This window comes from Mauremys reevesii, linkage group 3, assembly GCF_016161935.1.
Source record: "Mauremys reevesii isolate NIE-2019 linkage group 3, ASM1616193v1, whole genome shotgun sequence".
NCBI lineage: Eukaryota > Metazoa > Chordata > Testudines > Geoemydidae > Mauremys > Mauremys reevesii.
In genome coordinates this window covers 14,195,519-14,215,259 of record NC_052625.1, presented here as the reverse complement: position 1 = coordinate 14,215,259, position 19,741 = coordinate 14,195,519, and the positions used below count along the sequence as shown (strand labels likewise).

Genomic DNA, 19,741 nt, shown 5'->3' with positions numbered 1-19,741 from the left:
CACCAACTGGGAAAGTGAATGTCTCATCCCCCGCTAGTCACTGGTCCACATAAGAGATACCAGTGCACTATTTCTGCCAGTCAGTCCATTAGATTAAGTGGTAGAGGTCTGTGCTGTGGATCCAAAGGTCCAGACACTGGTGCTGATCCAAACTGGGGGTCAATATTATTCCACAAGACAGAATTTGTTTTCAATTTTGTTTAAATTAGGAAATTGCATTGAAAAAACCACATTAAAAGAATGTTAAGGTTGCAAAGTCCATTTCTTAAGTTAGAAAAAGCCATAATTCAATTTCCCATGGAACCGTAATTTGCCTCCCTTTCGCCCTGCGGTATAATCCAGTCTTTAATGACATGATCACATACTATTTTCTCATCAGGACCTTTGGCTCATTCAGTGCACAGGCTGGACTGTGCTCTTGGAATGAATTGGAGCTGGGTAGTGAATGAGGCTGTTTTCAGTAGGCCCACTGCCTTATTAGTTGGAGAAACTAGAAGGTGTATAGTGAATGAGGCTGGGGATTGCAGAAAGAGAAAGGATAGTCTTCAGGTTAAGGAAGTTGAATTGCCACCGTGCCGAGTTGGATTATATCCCTGCTTCTGCCGCAGATTTCCTAGGTGGTAAGAACAAGTCACTTAAACCAAAATTTTCAGATGGCCACTGTTTGTGTTCTGCATTTTCCAAGTATCTTGAGTCATCTGGGGCCAGGTTTGCAGAAGTTCTGAATGCTCATGACTGCAATTGAAGTCTATTGCTACTGTGGTTTGCATAAATAAAGTGCTGTTCAACTAATAAGTATTCTGAAAAATCAGTCCCCAGGTTTCACAAGTCGGGCACCCAGAATTAGTGAATACTTTTGATGGCTTTGCCCTTAACTGCTCTGTGCCTCCATTTTCCGTCTGTGAAATGGGGATAGCAATAAACCCTTACCTTATAGGGATGTTGTAAAGATAAATTCATTGTTTGTTTTGCTTTTGGACATAATAAAGTGGAAATATCCATGAATAAATTATTAACTTAGTATTTAGTGCAAGGTTTGAAAGATTTGCATTAAATAACACTTGGAGCCACACAATGAATGGCGATTTAAAAAAAGGAAACCGGAATGTACCCATTCACTGAACACTGTCCATTCTGTGCACTGAATGAGGCAGGAGTCCTGTGGAAAAATGCGATTATGCAATTAAAGACTATTATAATGCATAGGCACAAGGGGCAGACTTAAGGTTGCACAGGTATTTTTGAACCTTTCAGTGATTAACTTTGCAACTTTGGCATTCTATTGATATTGGGGGTTTTGAATGTAAGTTATTTTTATTACAGCCAAAACTGCAGAACCTAGCTGAAGTCTGAGTCCTATTGTGCTAGGTGCTGTACATGTGCTTAGCAGGAGACAGTCCTTGCCCTGAAGAGCCTACAATCTAAATAGACTAGGCAAGCAAAAGGTAGACAAAGGAATCATCCTATAGGTTGAAACGTGACTTCTGGCAGACTTCTGGCCAAATTATACTTTCTTTGCTGAGAACATAAAACCATTTTAAATGAACTTGACCACATTATTCCTGGAAAGAATGCAGTTACATTTTTTCTAGTTTTTAATCACTGTGGTTTTACATAAATATATGGTGATCTAAGGTAGAAATTCTAAAAGTGACTCTTCATTTTTTATATTTTTTTAAATACATTTGATTTTTTTCCCCCTGGAAGTGATTTAATGCTATGGACTGCCTCTTTGTAAAATAATGATAATAGAGATAGTGTTTACACTATTGATGCTACACTTTCAGAATAGTAGTTGGACAGCCTACTTGTATACTCAACTTTTTTTTGTCTTGATGCTACCTCTCATCTATCTTTCATTAAAAGGGACATCACACATGTTAATCTCAAATTTATTTCCATGTCACACAGCTCTGGTTGGTGTCTCATTTAAAAAAAAAGAGAGAGATATTGACTTCAAATGCTAATGAAATTACATATTCCAAGATCTTAGGCCACTTACATTGGAATAATTAAAACTAGGCATGTTGGACAGTCTAATTATTTTCTATCAGAAAATGTTAAGTTTAAAGCATCCTGGGTGTCCTGGAAGGGTTGGAATTTAAGCAGCTGTATTAGGCTTCATTTGTTGCTGTCAGTGGTTTTTACTTGCAAGTCATGAAAAATAGCTGAAAAACTTCACAGGAGGGAAAGGAAGTTAGATGTAAAGTTTTATGCCACTTTCATTTACGTAGTGGATGTGGTTTACATTTCACGAGAGCTGTGATTTTTGGATCATGGTACTACCCGTAAGACATCACTGTGATTTTGGTAAAGGGGGCATAAGTTTACCACAATGTATTTATGTATTCATTCACCTACTACAATCCTGAAACATTAAAAATCATAGCTAATTTTTTGTAAGCACAGGGGCGTGTGTGGGAATTTAAATTTGACAGCTTTTGGAGGGGCATGTTAGAGCAGCGGCTGAAAGCTGGATCAGCAAATTGTGTCCAGTGGCGGAAGCAATGGCTGGGTCAGCGAAACGTGGGTCATCCGCCAGGGCTGGGGCAGGAGCAGACATTTTTTTTTAGCTGAATAGTGTCGCCGGCGGGGAGGGCAGGCATGTTCCTGCTTGCGCCCCCTTGTGCATGTCCCTGTGTAAGCATAAAACTTTACGGCATCCAGGAAGAAAGACTTATCTTGCCTGTTACACTATGCAAACATGTAATTAATGTCACATCCATCTGGTGAACATGACCACTTACTGCATGTTACCCAGTGGAAGATGGTAGGCCCACTTGGATCCTACCGAGGACGTTGGATTGCTTACTGAATCCCATCTGAGACAAGTGTTGTGTTCTATAAAATGGGCAAGGAAAATTAATACTAATGGTGGATGGAAGTATTATTGGATTGCTACTGCCAGGGCAAACTCTACACTTCAAATCACTGTGAAAGAGAGAGCTCTTCCCAGCTTCTAAACTTGCCCAAGTTGGCCTACTCTGACCAACTGGACCAGGAATGGGGGAGAGGGGAGAGGTGGGAGGGAAGGAGAAGAGGGAAAAGTGACATCTCCAAATTAGTGTCAGGTTTGGTTATCTCTAGGTCTAGCATGAAAGGCAACAAAAAGCTTGTTGTCAGTACAGCTGGGTGGTAATGGCTTTTCCACCCAGTGAGAATTGAGATTTTGAATTTTTTTCTTATCCCAAATAGGTCCAAAAGGCAAAATCTAACCAGTAATCTGAAATAATTCAGATTGGGTGAATAGATTTTTTTCAATTTCAAGATTTTCATTTTTTTTAAACTATACACTAATTTTAATGTCAAAACAGTTGTTTTGGGCTGAAAAATGGAACTTTATTTCAAAAATGTCAAAATGGTACCTTTTGACAATTTCAGAACTATTTGCAAAAAAAATTTCAAAATTGGAACACCAGCCCTTTCCCACAAACAGTTTTGGTTTTGATGAAACATCATTTTGAGATGAAAATTCATTTTGTGAATGACTTCCCAACCAAGTCCAATTGTCCACTCCAAAGCTTGGTTCTTGTTTCACAAAGCAGGACAATTTCACCACCACAAAGTGCTGGCAGAGGTAAATAGTCTTCATTCACTGGTTAGTGGTTTAGAAACTATAAAATGTAAACGTTAAGAACCCTGGCAAAATACATGAGCCAGGTGGCCAGAATCTTGCTTCCAGGTTAGGAAAATGCAACTAAAAGAGGGGCTACATTGGAACTTTGTTTTGTGAGCAGAATTTCTGCTAAGAAATTTTTAACAATTAAATTCAGGAGTTAAGACCATGATTTTCTAAAGTGTTTAGCAATTTTGCAGGACTAATTTTTTTTTTGAGTGCCCTACGTGAGACACCTTAAAGGGCTCTGATTTTCAGAAAGTTCTGTGAGCACCTGCCCTCTGCGAATCAGGGCCTTATAAGGTGTCTCATGTTGGGCACCCAGAAGTAAAGGAATCCTTAAATTGCTAATCGCTTCTGAAAGTTTTCTCTAATCCTGGATGACTATTCAGCAAGTTGCTTTAAAGACAGTAGTTGGAGAGATCTTCATAGTCAATTGATGGCTTCTTGAGGACTGGAAAGACTATTGCATTTTTCAAGGAGTATAACAGGTTTGCTGCTCTGAAGGAAGCATTCATAATTTCTATTAGTAGTGGGTGTAGTTGTTCCTCACTGGCTTTTATTAGCCGGAAGGAGTATGGATCAAAAATGTGTAGGTCATGTTGATATTTGGCAAATGTGATGAGGCCAAGACTCTGCCAGGGATCATGGGATAGGCAATGTAATATAGACAGTAATGGAAATTTTCTCTCCTGGTACTTCCATTCTATTTTTCATTGATTTTTTTCAGCAAAGCAAGATGAGAGCTCTTCATAGCAGTCAGTACTTAGTCAGCATCAGTACTAGATACGATGTTTGGACTATGGAGTCTGGGTTCATTAGTGAGAATATTTCTGTTGACCTTAACATTATGGAATAATACCAGATGATTCATCCACAAACATAGATTCATTTTGATTTTAAGAGCAGGTTATTCTAAGATGGGGTTCTCAAACTGGGCGTTGTGACCCCTAAGGGAGTTGTGAGATTATTACGTGAGGGTTGTGAGTACGTGCACGAAACAGAGAGTGACTGCTATAAAATACATAATTTAAATCCAGCATTTTAGAAAATTACACACACCTTTCTGTTGCAATGTAGTGCATTTTTTAAAAAAAGTATTGTAAACATATAATGCAGTGATCATTGTTCCTAATCAAACTATATATTTGTATTATCCCCACTTTAAGGAAATTGGACTCTGCAGATTGTAGCATCATGCCCGCAGGTTTGTTGTCTTGAGACTGAAAAGGTGGGACTTAGACAACATTAGAGGGCTTGGTTGTTCAGCAGTTGAAAAGCTGCATTAAACCACAGACCAATCAGAACACTGAGATTGGCAAAGAAAAAGTAACGTATAATTTAACAGTCAGACACAAAGGTAGGATGGTGTGTGTGTGGGTGGGGGGAGCGCCCTTGCAGGGACTATAGCCACCCCAAAATGTACCCCGCCACTACCCCTTCCAGCACAAACGTCAGATGTTATGCAGAATTAAAAGTGGCATGGTATGGCATTGCCATCCTTACTTCTGCAGTTCTGTGCTGCTGCTGGTGCCGGTGTTGCCTTCAGAGTTGGGTGCCCGGTCAGAGCTGCCACTCTCTTGCCTCCCAGCCCTGAAGGCAGCACCTGCCTCCAGCAGCAGGGCAGAAGTAATGCTAGCAATAGGGTGCTAGAAAGTCTGCTGTGAAAAGTGATATTTGTATGCTTGTTAATACCGCTTTTCACAGCCTCCCAGCTAGCTAGCAAGTCTGCTGTGAAGTCTGCGCTAGCAAGTCTGCTGTGAAAAGTGATCTTAACAAACATACAAATACCACTTTTCACAGCAGACTTATCACCCTATTGCCACCCTTACATCTGCCCTGCTGGTGGCAGGGGCACAGCCTTCAAAGGTGCCAGCTCTGAAGGCAGTGCTGGCATCAGCAGCAGTGCAGAAGTAAGGGTGGCAATGAGGTGCTAAGGCTGCTGTGAAAGGTGATATTGACAAAGCTTCTTTGCGCCTCCCCCCACTATTAAAGAGTAGCTATGTAAAAAAAACCTTTTATACTCATAACAATAATTAGATAAAAATGTTTGTCTTAATTTAAAAGCAGTGAGAAAAGGTAAATTCATTCAATAGGGTTATAAATTTAGCATTTAAAATAATGTTAAATATAAAAATGTGATTTTAACTTATAAAGTGTGTTGCACTTAGTGGTTTGCTGTCTGACAGGGGTTGCCAATACAAAAAGTTTGAGAACCACTAAAGTAACACATATCCCCAGGGAATATGTTTTTGGGAGGTATTATTTGTATTCCCATCTTTTGATCTTACTGTATATACCTTATCTCTGACTGCTTTTGTTTGCCCATTGTATTTTATGAATGCCTTTATCTTTCTTGCCATTAATCTGTGCTCTTCATTGTCTTCCATAACTGAAGTGGAGGCCCTTCTATCGTGATTATAATTCAACATTTGGATTGAGGAACTGTTAATTCTCACATGGTACTTACTGTAAACCTCCTAATGTTCTTCTTGTCAGATAAATAGAATTACTTTTTGCTTCTCTGGTTTATAGACTTTCTGTCTTTTCTCCTGACTTTTACACTGCGTCTAGTAAAAATTCTAAATTCAATAATGACTGAGTATATTGTATATAGAGTATACTGTATAATTTATAATTGCATTAGCAATAAACTTAAGTGTGTACCTAGATACTGTGGTTTTTTTCAGTGAAATAAACAATTAAGGGCAGAGTCACATACCTGATAGTTTACCCTTCTTGCCCTGAGTGAACCAGGATTACAAAAGGAAAGTATCAAAATCCATAGCCATTTTACACACACAACCAATTACTAATGACATTTGTGCTAGAGTGCCAGTTATTTTATGCTTTGAGTACACAAAATCAAATTGATAGTTTTAAAGGGCATCTTATTCTGTCCTTGTAACATCTTTGATCATTTGACTTGAGATCAAAAGGAATATTTTTTTTGCTATTTGTTGACCTTTTAATAGACTCTTAATTTGCTTTCCCAAAAGTGACAACTTGTATTTGATGTCAGTGACCTGGTGAAAATGAGCAAATTATTTCTGGGAAAAATGTAAGACGATAATGCGCTCATCAACTACCAGAAAAGCCATTATAAACTCTGTTTCCTACACAAAATTAATGCAAAAATCTGTTAAAATTACCACTAAAATATTCTCGTAGAACTAAACATTGAAAGCTACATAAAGATGTTAGATTCAGAGTTGCTATTGTGACCTTTTTCACATCATTATGCCTAGGTGAATTGTAGAGGGTCACAGAACCATGCCTGATCTTAGTAAATGAGCTACAGTATACAGGAGCACTGAGGAGCTTTAACGATTGAGGTCTTTTTACTTGTGAAGTTTATCTTCAAAACATAAATCTCTATTAACACAAATAAATAAGTTGCTAAGTTGGAAAGGTAGTCACTGACTTTAAAGGTCAGTTGTTTTCATAGTCCTCTTCCACTTAGTTAATATTTGTGAAGCTTTCTGTGGTTTCTAGCGTTCAATGCTTGTGGCTACAAAGGACGCACATAGGAATTTCCATACTGGATTAGACCTGAGATCCTTCTAGTCCAGCATGCAACCTGACAGTGGCCAGCACCAGATCTTTCAGAGGAAGATGCAAGAAACATTCTCATCCCTAATAGTTGGTTTGGTTTAAGTCATGATAGGCTTTCAAAATTTGTTAGCATTAACTATAAATCTGCATGTTTATGTTATCCATATAAATGCCCAGTCCCTTTTTGAATCCTGCTAAGTTTTCATCCTCAGAGACATCCTGTGGCAATGAGTTCTGCAATTTAATTGCTCATTGTATAAAAAATATTTCCTTTTATTGATTTTTGAATTTGCCACCTTTTAGACTCTGATTGATTGAATGTCCCCTTGTTCTTATGAGTAAGGACCTGAGAAAATGGTGACACCATAGCATAAAACCAACGGCCATGTCCCCACCCATACTGGGGCTATGATATGTTGCTGTCATACACTAAGATCCACGTGCCCACTCCCGCCTCTCCCCAGTTGGAAAGATTGCGGTACTGGGCTAATTTAGCAATTTCTGTGCATTCTGTGAAATTGTGGTTTTTATAGGACCCTGCTTTTGAAACAGGAAATACCAATCTCTCTAGAATGGTTTTTAAAATAAAATACCAAAGCTTAGTGCAATTATTTTTTATAAAGTATTGTTTTAAAATTGTCACTACTTTAATTTACAACTGCTGGTGCCAAAACACATTAGAACCCAGCATGCAGTATGTTCTGCCTTTGCAGAGTGGCCTCCCTGCTTCAGTGACAAATGTGAAGGAAGAACTTTTTAATGGAGAGAAACAGCTCCTTATACCACCTTGCTGAGCCGTACCCTCACCTACATGTTGTTATAGTCCATGTAATCATCTAGTGTCTAGCATTTTTACAGAAAATAGGAGGAAAATGCTTTTGGGATTATTGTGCTGTCTTCCTTTTTATTTTTTATTTTTTTCTTTCTGGTTTCTTCAAAGGCAGCTCTTGAAATACTTTGTGCTCTAACCACATTGCTCAATTACAACTTTTTTAATAAAAATAAATGTTTAGCTGCTTAAATTTTTGAATAAATGGTCACTTGTCACATATTCTATTTATAACCATACAGATGTATGTTTCTTGGAATATATAATCACACATCCCAGTTGCATATCACTAGAAGTATATTGCTTGTTTGCTACTAGAAAAAACAGCTCACCATTACTTTGCATTAGGTGTAAAATCCTATGCAGACTGTAACTATACTTATAACTTAAACAGAGAAGATTCCTAAATTTACTGACTTAGCCACTTTTCATTTATACTCAGTTTAACTTGTAAATCCTCCTTGTATTTAGTTGCATGTTGCTAGACAGTCATAAAGCCAAACAAGCTGAGTTGTAGATCAGTGAAGTCAGATGCCACCAGCAGAAGGTTGATTTTCTTTTTTGGTGGTTTGGATTCTGTAGTTTCCGCATCAGAGTGTTGCTCTTTTAAGACTTCTAAAAGCATGCTCCACATCTTGTCGCTCTGAGATTTTGGAAGGCACTTCAGATTCTTAAACCTTGGGTGAGTGCTGTAGCTATTTTTAGAAATCTCACATCGGTACCTTCTTTGCGTTTTGTCAAATGTGCTGTGAAAGTGTTCTTAAAACGAATATGTGCTGAGTCATCATCCAAGACTGCCATAACATGAAATATATGCAGAATGCAGGTAAAACAGAGCAGGAGCACAGTCACAAATTTAATTGACGCATTATTTTTTTAACTAGCATTATCAGCATGGAAGCACGTTCTCTGGAACCAGTGGCCAAAGCATGAAGTGGCATACAGATGTTTAGCATATGCTGCACGTAAATACCTTGCAATGCTGGCTACAAAAGTGCCATGTGAACGCCTGTTCTCACTTTCAGGTGATGTAAATCAGAAGCAGGCAGCAGTATCTCCCGTCAATGTAAACAAACTTGTTTGTCTTAGCAATTGGCAGAATAAGAAGTAGGACTGAGTGGATTTGTAGGCACTAAAGTTTTACACTGTTTTATTTTTGAGTGCAGTTATGTAACCAACAAAAATGTGCATTTGTAAGTTACACTTTCATGATAAAGAGATTGCACTTCAGTACTTACATGAGGTGAATTGAAAGATACTATTTTGTTTATTTTTACAGTGCATATATTTATAATAAAAATAATATAATGTGAGCACTGTGCACTTTGTAATCTGTGTTGTAATAGAAATCAATATTGAAAATGTAACATCAGAAAATATTTAATAAATTTCAATTGGTATTCTATTGTTATAAGTGCATATAATTGTGATTATTTTGTTTATTTGAGATTAATTTTTTTAGTTAATTGCGTGAATTAACTGCGATTAACTGAGAACCCTAATATTCACCAATTTATTGTTCTGAAAAAGAAAGAGCTTTTTAATGGAAATGGGATTAAAAAAACATTTTCTTTGTATTTGTTTGGTTCTTGTTTAATTAAAAAAGCAAAACACTTCAGCTATTTTAGATAAAACATAAACACTTCTGCAGTATGTAATTACTTTCTTATATTAGCTTTTAAAATGCTCATTTTGTATAAGGTTAAATTCTAAATTCAGTGTTAAGCATGTGCTTTCCTTCATTAAAATACCTCCACAGATACTCTGTCTTGGAGTCACATCCCATTCTTCATGTACACCAGAAGAGTTAAAAGTGGTGCTAGTGTTAGGATATGATCCAAAGTGCACTGAAGCTGATGGAAAGTCTCCCATTGACTTCAATGGTCTTTGGATCAAAAACCCAGCAAACATCCCAGCTCTTGTCAAGACAAAGTCTGTCAGAGAGACATGATGAGAACCAGTCTTACAAACTTGTATGTGTCCTGTCCCAAGGTAATTTTCACATATCTGTGTGTGTGTAATCCTTGGCCCCAGTTAACCAATTCCATCTCCACACTACTTGCTCTCCCCTTCGTGCTCCATTTCTTGTTCCCATTCTCTCCTCCACATGCATACCCCTTGCTTTGATCCTCTCAAGCTGTGTGTGCACTTCTTTCCTGAGGGGTTTGATAACCATCTAAAGTTAGTGGGCGTTATGTGTACCCCAGGAGTGCAGGATCAGGCCAGGTATTTGTAATGAAGGAAGTTGTAAGAGTAACTTGGTATTTGCTTCTTCTGAAAGATAAGTGCTGTATAAACAGAGGATTAACTTTTCTTACAGTATGGCAACATAAAGTTTACGTATAATGTGTCGCATTTAATAGCATGTATTCATTTTCATTTTATGTTCATGGTATTAACTTTTTAAAGGCAAAGTTATATGACAGACTTTTTAAAGGTTTCACATAGAATATTAAAAGAAATGCAAATGAATTCAAAATTAAGATACACTAACGTCATGAAAGTCTACAAAAGCAAGAAAAACTTTAGCTGACTCTATTCCTGGTCCTTTGTGCTTAAAATTGTAGGGGTCTTAGTTCAGTTTGAAATTGTATAGGAACTCTGCTTAAGGACACTGTTTCACTGACTTTTTTCTCTGCACGCATAGCCTATGTAATTCTTTCTCCTCTGTTTGTTTGTTTGTTTGTTTATTTATTTTGAAATTTAAAGAAACAAACACAATATGCAGAATGATAGAAACTTTTTTCTTTTCCAAGGAAACAGATTAGTTTCAAGTTTCCAAGTATCTAAAAGGGATCATGTAAAAACATACATATATCTGGAGGAAAACCAGATATGAATTAAGAATTTTTTTGTGTATAGTTGTGTATGCATTTTTTTTATATGGCGTTAAACGTTAGTGTCAGACCACAGAAAACTTTCAAACATTGTGAACCCAGGATATTAGAACATATTTTTGTTCAAATTCACCCAAAGTTTCTGTTACCACAAAAACCTTCTCTGGTTATGGAGTCTCATTTACTGCTAATGCAGGGACTTTTGCCATTGCATATTTTTACAAAATAATTTCTTTAATTTGGAATTATGTATTTTTGCATAATTTAAATATAGACATCTGGACAATTTACTCAGCCAATGTAATGTTCTATTTTACCAGAAATGTCTGTGCAATGTGTCCTCTGAACTGTGTGTCAGCAGTTAACTGTTTAATATTTAAATAAGGAATTAAGTTTTTGCAGTGGAAAGTGTATTGGAAATTAAGCTGAACCTCTTGGAGTTTATTAAAAGGGCAGTGTCATAATTATTTACCATTTTAATATGTGCAGTGCCAATAGCATTAGAAAGTGTGACTAACTGGATGCTTCTTAGAATACAAATACTGATCAGGGAATATTTAAAGTGTACTTTGGACCCTCTACATTTCTTCAAGTGACTGTACTGTTGGTTTTAAAGAAAACTTTATATAAGATATGATTTGCATTTTCCATACAGGTAAAGGTACTAAAACAATGCTTGAATTGCTACCTACTGCATATTTTCTTTTACGCATTTTACATGGTTCAACATGCCTAGCCCAAAGATTCAAACAAGTATTTTAGAACCATACTTTCAAAAAATTTGATGAGTAGATCTTCACTGGGGGTTGGGCCATAAAAGCTTTTACTCCTAGTTAGCACTACAGACTAATATAGTTCTGTGGGAGTGAGTGGGATTCTATTTGGGCACTCACATCTTCTACAGAGTTATTAAAGAAATTGCAGTTTCAGAATATTTGTTTCTGACCATGGGAGAACAAGAAGGAACCCAGGGCTGTCATTTAAATAAACAACTAAAATCCCATGCTTGTAGCCTTGATTCAGGCAAGTATTTAAGCATTGCTTAAATTAAGTGTGCTGAAGTGCTGTCTTGAATAGGGATGCTTTCTTGAATCTGGGCATTTACTTGTCAACTGAGCACATTTGATCTGGAAGTTAGTGAGTTTCCAAAAAAAATTAATCTTTACAAAGTCACTTTTCAGTGTAAAACTACAGCTTATTATACTATTGTTTGATACTTTGTGTTCTGCTCTTTGGCCTTTTTATATTATTTTCAACAGAATATAAATACAATGTTTTTTTTTTCTGTTCAGTGATAAGTGAAGAGTCGATGCATGCAGTATCTCCAGGTTTTAAAAATAGAAACCCGAGCTTCTATTCATTTTCAAAATTATAATTTTTGAGCTTTTTCACTCTGTAACTTGAATAATTGGTTTACAGCTTTTGAAAAATTGCTGTACAAATCCAGGTGAATCAAGCCATGGAACAAGCCTAAGCATTTATTTGCCTCATAAATATGGCATGCTTACAGACCTCTGACTTACTTACTTTGAGGATCCTGCCTCCGTGGGAACTGATCTTATTGTGACCTGTGGGATGATGCAAGGGCTATTTCTATTTGGCTGGCCTTCCTTCTTCTGGTATCTTCCCTTTTCTTGTTGGTTTTCCACAAAGGAGAGGTGGACTTTTGGGTGATAGCATTCCAGTGACCGTGTGTGTGTGTGTGTGTGTGTGTGTGTGTGTGTGTGGGCGGGGGAGGAAGACAGCACTGATGGAGCAGTAGCAGGTCTTGGTACAAAAACTCACCTTATCATTCCTTATGATAACAAGAGTTAAAAGAAGCTGCCAATAAGAGTAGGATTGCTCCCTTGCTGACCCTATCTCCCCTACTCTGGCAGGAATTGCAGTAGGGAAAGACAACTTTTCTTGTACTGACATAAGCTGTGTGTGTGTGTGTGAGAGAGAGAGACTACTGCTTCCATTACTTTGAGGTAGTAATTGATAATGATCCTTGTTTACAACATCCTCAGGATGAACAGGATCGCTACATTTGGGGTTAGAAAATTTCTCTCTCCAACTTCCATCCCTACACCCGCTCACAGCACACTGATCAAGCTAGAAGGGAAATTTCACTTTTCTCTATAGTATTTTGTAGGGCTCACCTGGCTGGAACTGAGGTTGGAAGAACCCAAGAGAGTGCCCCCATAATCGCTATGGATGGACTGATGAAAAAACTGTGTGCAATTGTATTTCTGAGTTTTATACAGTTCAGAGGAAGTTTCTCTTCATGGTGTACTTGTTTTTAAAAAGTGTCCCAACTTCATATGGAGGGCATCCTTAAAGTTGGATGTTGTGCCTTCCTTTCTCAGAACTTTTGTTCATGTTTGGGAGTCCATGTACTAGGGACAGTGTCGGGATGACATAGGACACTGTGGAGATCCTTGTAATATCCTAAGATTTTAAAAAAGCACTATGACAAACACATTGTATCATATGTAACCATATTGACCCCCAAATAGATCATTTGCAGGAGTGGATCTTTTAGCTCTACAGGGCAGACCTCTACTGCTTGTGGTAATGGAGTAACTGCAGTAGTAGGCTGTTGTCCTCTATGTGAACCATTCACTAAAGGGAATTGTGATTCCTGGTGGTTTCACAGCTCAGGCAGCTTTTTTCTTCTCCACACTGACTGGGTGCTAGTAAGTAGAGGGTTACTGAGAGCAGAAGAGAGACAGAACTCTTCATCTTGGTTCCAGTGCCCAAGGAGGCCCTGGTTGCCAGGAGGAGCAATTGCAGGGAAAGCCCTGCTCAGTTCTGAAGCCCCAGTATGGAGCAAGCTCAGTTGTCCTCTGCGGGGATAGTGCATGTGTACCCCACACACCTCCTGGGATTGGTGTTCTGTCCCATCTAGTGGCACTGAGACCACTTAGAGAGAGATTAATGAGTCTGCTTTACAGCCGTAGCTAAGAGGGTTTTAGCTCATGCGGTAGAAGCTCACACAATTAGCTCTAGAGGTCCTGGGTTTGATCCTGCCCACCGCCGACCGGGCTTTGTTGGTGTTACACAGCTCTGTGCTGCTGGCCAGACTGCACATATGTGGGCATAGAACATGCACAGTGCAGATAGAGTCTTGGGAGAATTTAGCTGCCAAACTCTAACATACTACAAGTAGAACATGGGATCTTTGATTCTCCTTCCCCCCCCCCCCGACCTGAGGCTTTTCACTCCACCAAATTTGAGTGGATTTTCACAATGATGGCAAAATGCACATTCCTGATATTAGGGCAACTCTTTACCACATTCCAAGTCCCTCTGCCAAAGCATTAGAGGTGCTAGATCCTCTCAATTAACTATTTTTTAACTTTGGTAGAAGTGTATTTTCCCCCTAATCTTATTCTCAGAAATAGCTAAACATTCTAGCTGAAAGTTTCAAAACCCCTCCCCCTCAGTGTGAGGCAGACACCTGGCATGGAAGGTTTTCAGCCCAAATCAGGCCTGCCGATGTGTGTGTGTGTGTGTGTGTGTGTGTCTGGGGGGGGGAGGGGAGAAATGGGGCAATTGGCCAGGGGCCCGGGCGATTTAAAAGGGCCTAGGGGCAGGGGCTGCCGCTGCCACGGTAGCCCTTTTAAATCGCCCGGGCAGGTCGCAGGGTGGCGACCGCTCCAGGCCCTATGATTGGCCAGCCCAGCGTGGTCAGTCCCAGAAGTGACGGATTCATCACCACCGCCCTGGGCCCCGCACCTGGCTGGGGACAACCTGGGGCCTAGAATTGCTGTTGACGGGCCTGGCCCAAATGGTTTAAGTTCAAGAAAATTGTAAACACCTGAAAACAGGTCTTAAATGGGAAGTGTTAGGTAACCTTAACTGTAGTGGTGCTATAAGCTCTGTCTGTAAAACATACACTAATAGGATGCATTATGTGTATGTAATTTTCAGGAATATAGCCCAAATAGGAGATAGATAATGGAATTCAGTTGATTTTCTGTTTTTAGATCTGAATAAATGAACAACACATCACTTTTAAATCATAATTAACCATTTTATTTTTAATGGTAGTCAGTAAATTTAAACGTTGTTTACCAGCCGAAAGGAGAAGCATTTTTCATTGCTCTTAATTATTCATAATTGATTTTCTCCCCCAGTTATGATTTCTGTACATCCTAGCAAGCCTATTTTTTGCCTCAGCAAGGGATGTTAGCCAGTGATTTGTTCTGCTGAAAAAATATGTTTAGCTCTAAATATTTCATGTGTTGCGTTGGGCCAAAACTGCCAACAATTTGCAAACGGCCATCAACCTGTAGTGTTTTGAAGTATTCAGTCTTGTCATATAGGAGTGTTTATAAATTATGTATATCAGTAGATCTTACTCAATAAATATTTAATATGTGATAGATGTTTTTGTCTGAAATTACTTTTTCACTTGAACAATGATTTAAGCTCTACATTTTAGTTTTATAAGGTGACATTTCTACAATATCAAGGAGTAGCCGAATGCAGTTTGAATGTCAGAGAGCTGCAGGGCAGCATTAATCACGAATTCATTTGTTTTCTGAACTCTTGAAAACTTTAATTCATATTTTACCATTGTGGGTTTTTTTGTTTGTTTTTGTTTGGGGGTGTTTATCTTGTCATTGTAACATTTTGGCTTGACGGAGGCAATGCTGGAAAATATTCAGATTTATGTCAACCTGCTGTATTTAGGGGAACTTGCATAGCAAGTCTGCCCACATGTGCAAACATTTTAAGGTCTTGCACGACCCTATAGGGTACATATCAATGAAATGAATAGGCAATAGTCATTCCACTGTCACTAGACATATATCTTATGTGTTTAGAAGTGCCACTGGAAAAGTGCATGCTTTGTGATAACAGGGTTGTGAGATTTGTTAACTTCTCTTTTTTTACAATGTCAATTTCACTTGTATAAGAAAAATAAATCCTGATACCTTTGGAGTTTTGCTGTGTGGTTTATATTTAAAAAACAAAACAAAACCAAAACCAAACTTCAATAATAAAGGTACTTTTATATCTAAACCTTGTTTTTTAATTTTATGTAAATATCATACTAAACTTTATTTCAAAACAAGCTGTTGTTTCTGGTCTTGTTGTATACATTAAATACATCAATAGAGTATTATGTTTTAAAGATGTTACCAGAAATCATTTATCACTTAAAGGTTGCACTTTTACTCATGCTGAATGGTACTTTTCTCTATGAGTAGTCCCAATGGAATCAAGCACCTGAGGAATTGTGTACAATTGAAATTATGGCTGCAACTGTTATTTATTTATTACTGTCAATATTCTATGGTACTGTTACATTATAGGTTATGCTAATTACTCAAGCTTGTTGGTTTTTCAATCTTCCAGGCTCATTACGAGGACTCTCAATATTTGAACTCTCAATTTTCCATACCTTATGCTTACAAATTCCATATGAATATCCAAACTCTTCATACAGCATCAAAAATAGTACATAACTTCCATTCAGCCAACACTGCTGTAGGGTTCTTTTGAGTAATCCTCCTAATCTGCTGTAATACAGCTGCTTTACTGACTATTCCTACATAAATTTGTAGAATTTAGAGAATTCCTGAATAGCAAGCTTGGAATTCCCACTTGAAAATTGAAATCTAATTTTTCAGGCTTGTTTATTTCCTTGTGGACTCTGTACAAGAGGTCAACTTGAGGTACGTCTATGCTGCACATATGCTATGTGCCCCCCTAGCATGGATTAAATAATAGTGTAGACAGTGAGGCACTGCTTGGGTGAGTAGAGCAGAGACTTGCTCGCACTGTATGGATATGTACCCTACCGGGCTCTCTCCTTGCCCAAACAGTGCCTACCCCTTCTAAAAATAGCAGTGTAGTGTCCTGCTGGAGCTTTCTCCACAGCAGGGATCTGCTGAAGCCTTTCACCACTGCAGGGAAAGTCCCTGGCAACAGGCTCTGGCAGCTCCCCACTGCCCAAGACTTTCACTGGAGGGGGAAAAGCTCTGACAAGGAGGCAGTGGGGAAGGGCATGGACAGAGGGAAGCTGCCAGGGGCTTTCCCCCTGCCTCCCTACAGCCAAAGCCTTCCATTGACACGTGTAGCTACTCACCGCAGTGTGGTCACAGCTTGCTTTTTTCCGCCCTATGTAGCTACATATTCCCTACATGTAGGTGATGTGCAGCGTAGACTTGGTCTTACTGATTCATTAAAAAGTGTTAATTAAATAGAGAATTAAGAGTAATACCCTCTTTCTGCTTTGAGGAGAAAGTAAATTTTTGTCATTTTTTTGTCATTGCAGGAACAAACCTTAGCCCTGAGGAAAGAAGGAATTGGTGTCGTTTTAGATTCGGAACTGCCTCACCTCATTGGCATTGATGATGATCTTCTCAGTACTGGGATCATCTTGTATCACTTGAAGGTAAACACACTTCTGTGCTTCCGCAGACTTTATCTGCCTCATGATTTTTAAACAGACAGCTTTTAACTATAGTATTATTTTATAATCTGCAGTAAGTAATCGTTACATTTCTCCAGCGGTGTCACATCAGCTGTAAAAAGTCTATAACTTGTTCAAATTAAAATACCAATCAGTTAGAGCCTAGGTCTATCCTGAGGGTCAACTCTTTAACCAATGATAGATGTATGACATTCTTGCAAGCTCTATTGGTTTTTCATTCATCTTGTTGTAAAGCTTGAATTGAAATCCAAATATAGATGAGTTGCCTAAGAACCATCAAGGTGGTTTTGCTCAATATAAGTAAAATTTGAACTAACAATGTTTTATAATAAAGATTGTCTGATAAAGCAATTTAAAATTGTTCCTAGATAATCAAAATACTATGTGTCAACAGTAATTTGATCTGAAGTACTGTGTCAGTGGGGATGAGTAATAAAAAAATGTATCCTATCTTATTTTGAAGAGTTAAAAAAAAAAAGCTTTTTCCCCTGTCTAGGAGGGCCAAACATATGTTGGCAGAGAAGATGCTGCGACAGAACAGGATATTGGTAAGAAAGTTGAGGCATTTTTATATCCATCCTTCCTTCTAATGTCCATTTCTCTTCCAACATCCAAACATACGACATGTTTAAAATTTCCCCTCCTCTTTAGTTAGTGATATTCATAAATTTTGCTGATTACGAATGTACATTAATACTCTTTTAAAAAACAAAATACACAAGAGAACTGCATTTCAATACATTGATTTTCATTATCATAATTCAGTGGGACTTGGTTCAAGTAGTGTCCAACAGTATAATTTTTAAAATAGTTAATGGTTTTGGCAGACCTTCAAATCCATGCACCATGAGATGCATTGTTAACCTGGTCATTGTAAAACTGAAACAGTGCCTTCTTTCTGTGTAATAAACTGCTGTAGTCAAGATCACGATCATTTGCTTAACCTGTTGGCATGCTGACAGTATTTTTGTATGGTCTTATGGGAAGCTCCCCAGATTGATGGAGACGATGCCTACTTAAACTAACCTGCATATTCTCTTCATGTTTGAATGAGAGCTAATTCTGGAGTACTGCATGGCATATGTTATGTCAAGTGACATTGATAGTAGTGTCTGTTGATAAAACCATATCCTTTGGGTAGAATTTGAGAAATTGGAATTGGGCAAATTTTATAACAGGTTTCTTTGATCAAAATATGCCAGATTTTGTGTTTGTAAAGCTTCCATTAAATTAGTGTGTGTCCTGGACTCTGAAATGTTTGACAAAATGGCGTATGCTTATCTGATTAAGGTGAAAAACACAGGCTATTTTTCCATGAAAATTCATATGGGACGTGAGGAGGAGAAGGAAAAAAAGCTACGTGGTCTAGTGGATTTAGCATGGGGATGGGAACCCTGAGTTTCTGTTCTGTCTTGACTATCCTTTAATTGTGACTGCAGACAAGCATTAAGTATTCTACATTATAAACATCCTATATTTTCAGATTAAATGTAATTGCCCCCAAGTTACACATGTAGATAAAAATAATTGCTCCCACAATTTAAGATTTGTCTGGAAGGCATTATTGTCTAGTGGAATTTAGAAGAAAAGTTGTCCCTACCGAAAAAAGAGGCAAAACAAGTGTCCACATGGGTTGGTGGAGAGGACACAGAATATTGTCCAGAATAAAGTGACTAATACATACTCAAATGCCTGGTGATGTGCACCCACAATCAATGAAAAAACCTCATTAAATGCTAGGAAAATAACTCTTCTCTTTGCTCTGGGGTATTTTAGTGCTTCATGGCCTTGATTTGGAAAGTGAGCACTGCGTGTTTGAAAATCTCAGCGGTACAGTGACTTTAATACCACTGAATGGAGCACAGTGTTCTGTGAATGGAATTCAGATTACAGAGGCCACACAACTAAACCAAGGTATTTGCTCAGAAGAACATATTTTCTTTCATGATGTTTTGTTTCTCCCTAGTGATAACCGTGGAAGGCCTTTGTGTCATAAGGATGCAGTTGTTAACTTCAGTTTTAATTTTACTGTTCCATTCCTCCTCCCTCACTACCCAAAATAATCAGTAGGTTTCTTTGGTTGAACTAGAGAAATATTATAATGGAAAGAGAATGGTTAACAAGCTTTAAACCGTAGTTATGAATTCACACTCATGGTTATTAAGTATTTGAATTTATGGATTTTTATAAAGGGAAGTCTATGAAAGGTTAAAAGTCAGACTGTTTGTATTGCTATAATAAAAGGAATGCTAGTCCTTTGTTTGTTACTCTCCCTCCCCACGCTCCCCCCTCTTTCCTGCTCCCCCAGTCCCTAAAGGCCAACAGAGCAGGACTGTTTTGGAGCAGAGGGAGTTTGTTTCCCTCAGAGCTTCAGGCCCTTCATGGAGAACACACACTCCTGCCAATCTCTTTTAAATAGGTAGCGATCCAGATCGAGCACCTCTGCTCACTGTAGCTGCAGGAGAATGGCGTGA

The 19,741-nt window shown here is 38.2% G+C and overlaps 1 protein-coding gene across 4 annotated transcripts in view; it reads left to right on the top strand.

The window, feature by feature from the left end:
• The window catches only part of KIF16B (kinesin family member 16B), a 202,057-nt gene that overhangs the window by 74,095 nt on the left and 108,221 nt on the right, over positions 1-19,741 (top strand). For all 4 annotated transcript variants that reach the window (XM_039530469.1, XM_039530468.1, XM_039530470.1 and 1 more), the window contains 3 exons: positions 17,109-17,228; positions 17,764-17,815; positions 19,044-19,181. In XM_039530469.1, coding sequence (XP_039386403.1) covers positions 17,109-17,228; positions 17,764-17,815; positions 19,044-19,181 — 310 coding nt within the window. The remainder of the gene's footprint in view (positions 1-17,108; positions 17,229-17,763; positions 17,816-19,043; positions 19,182-19,741) is intronic.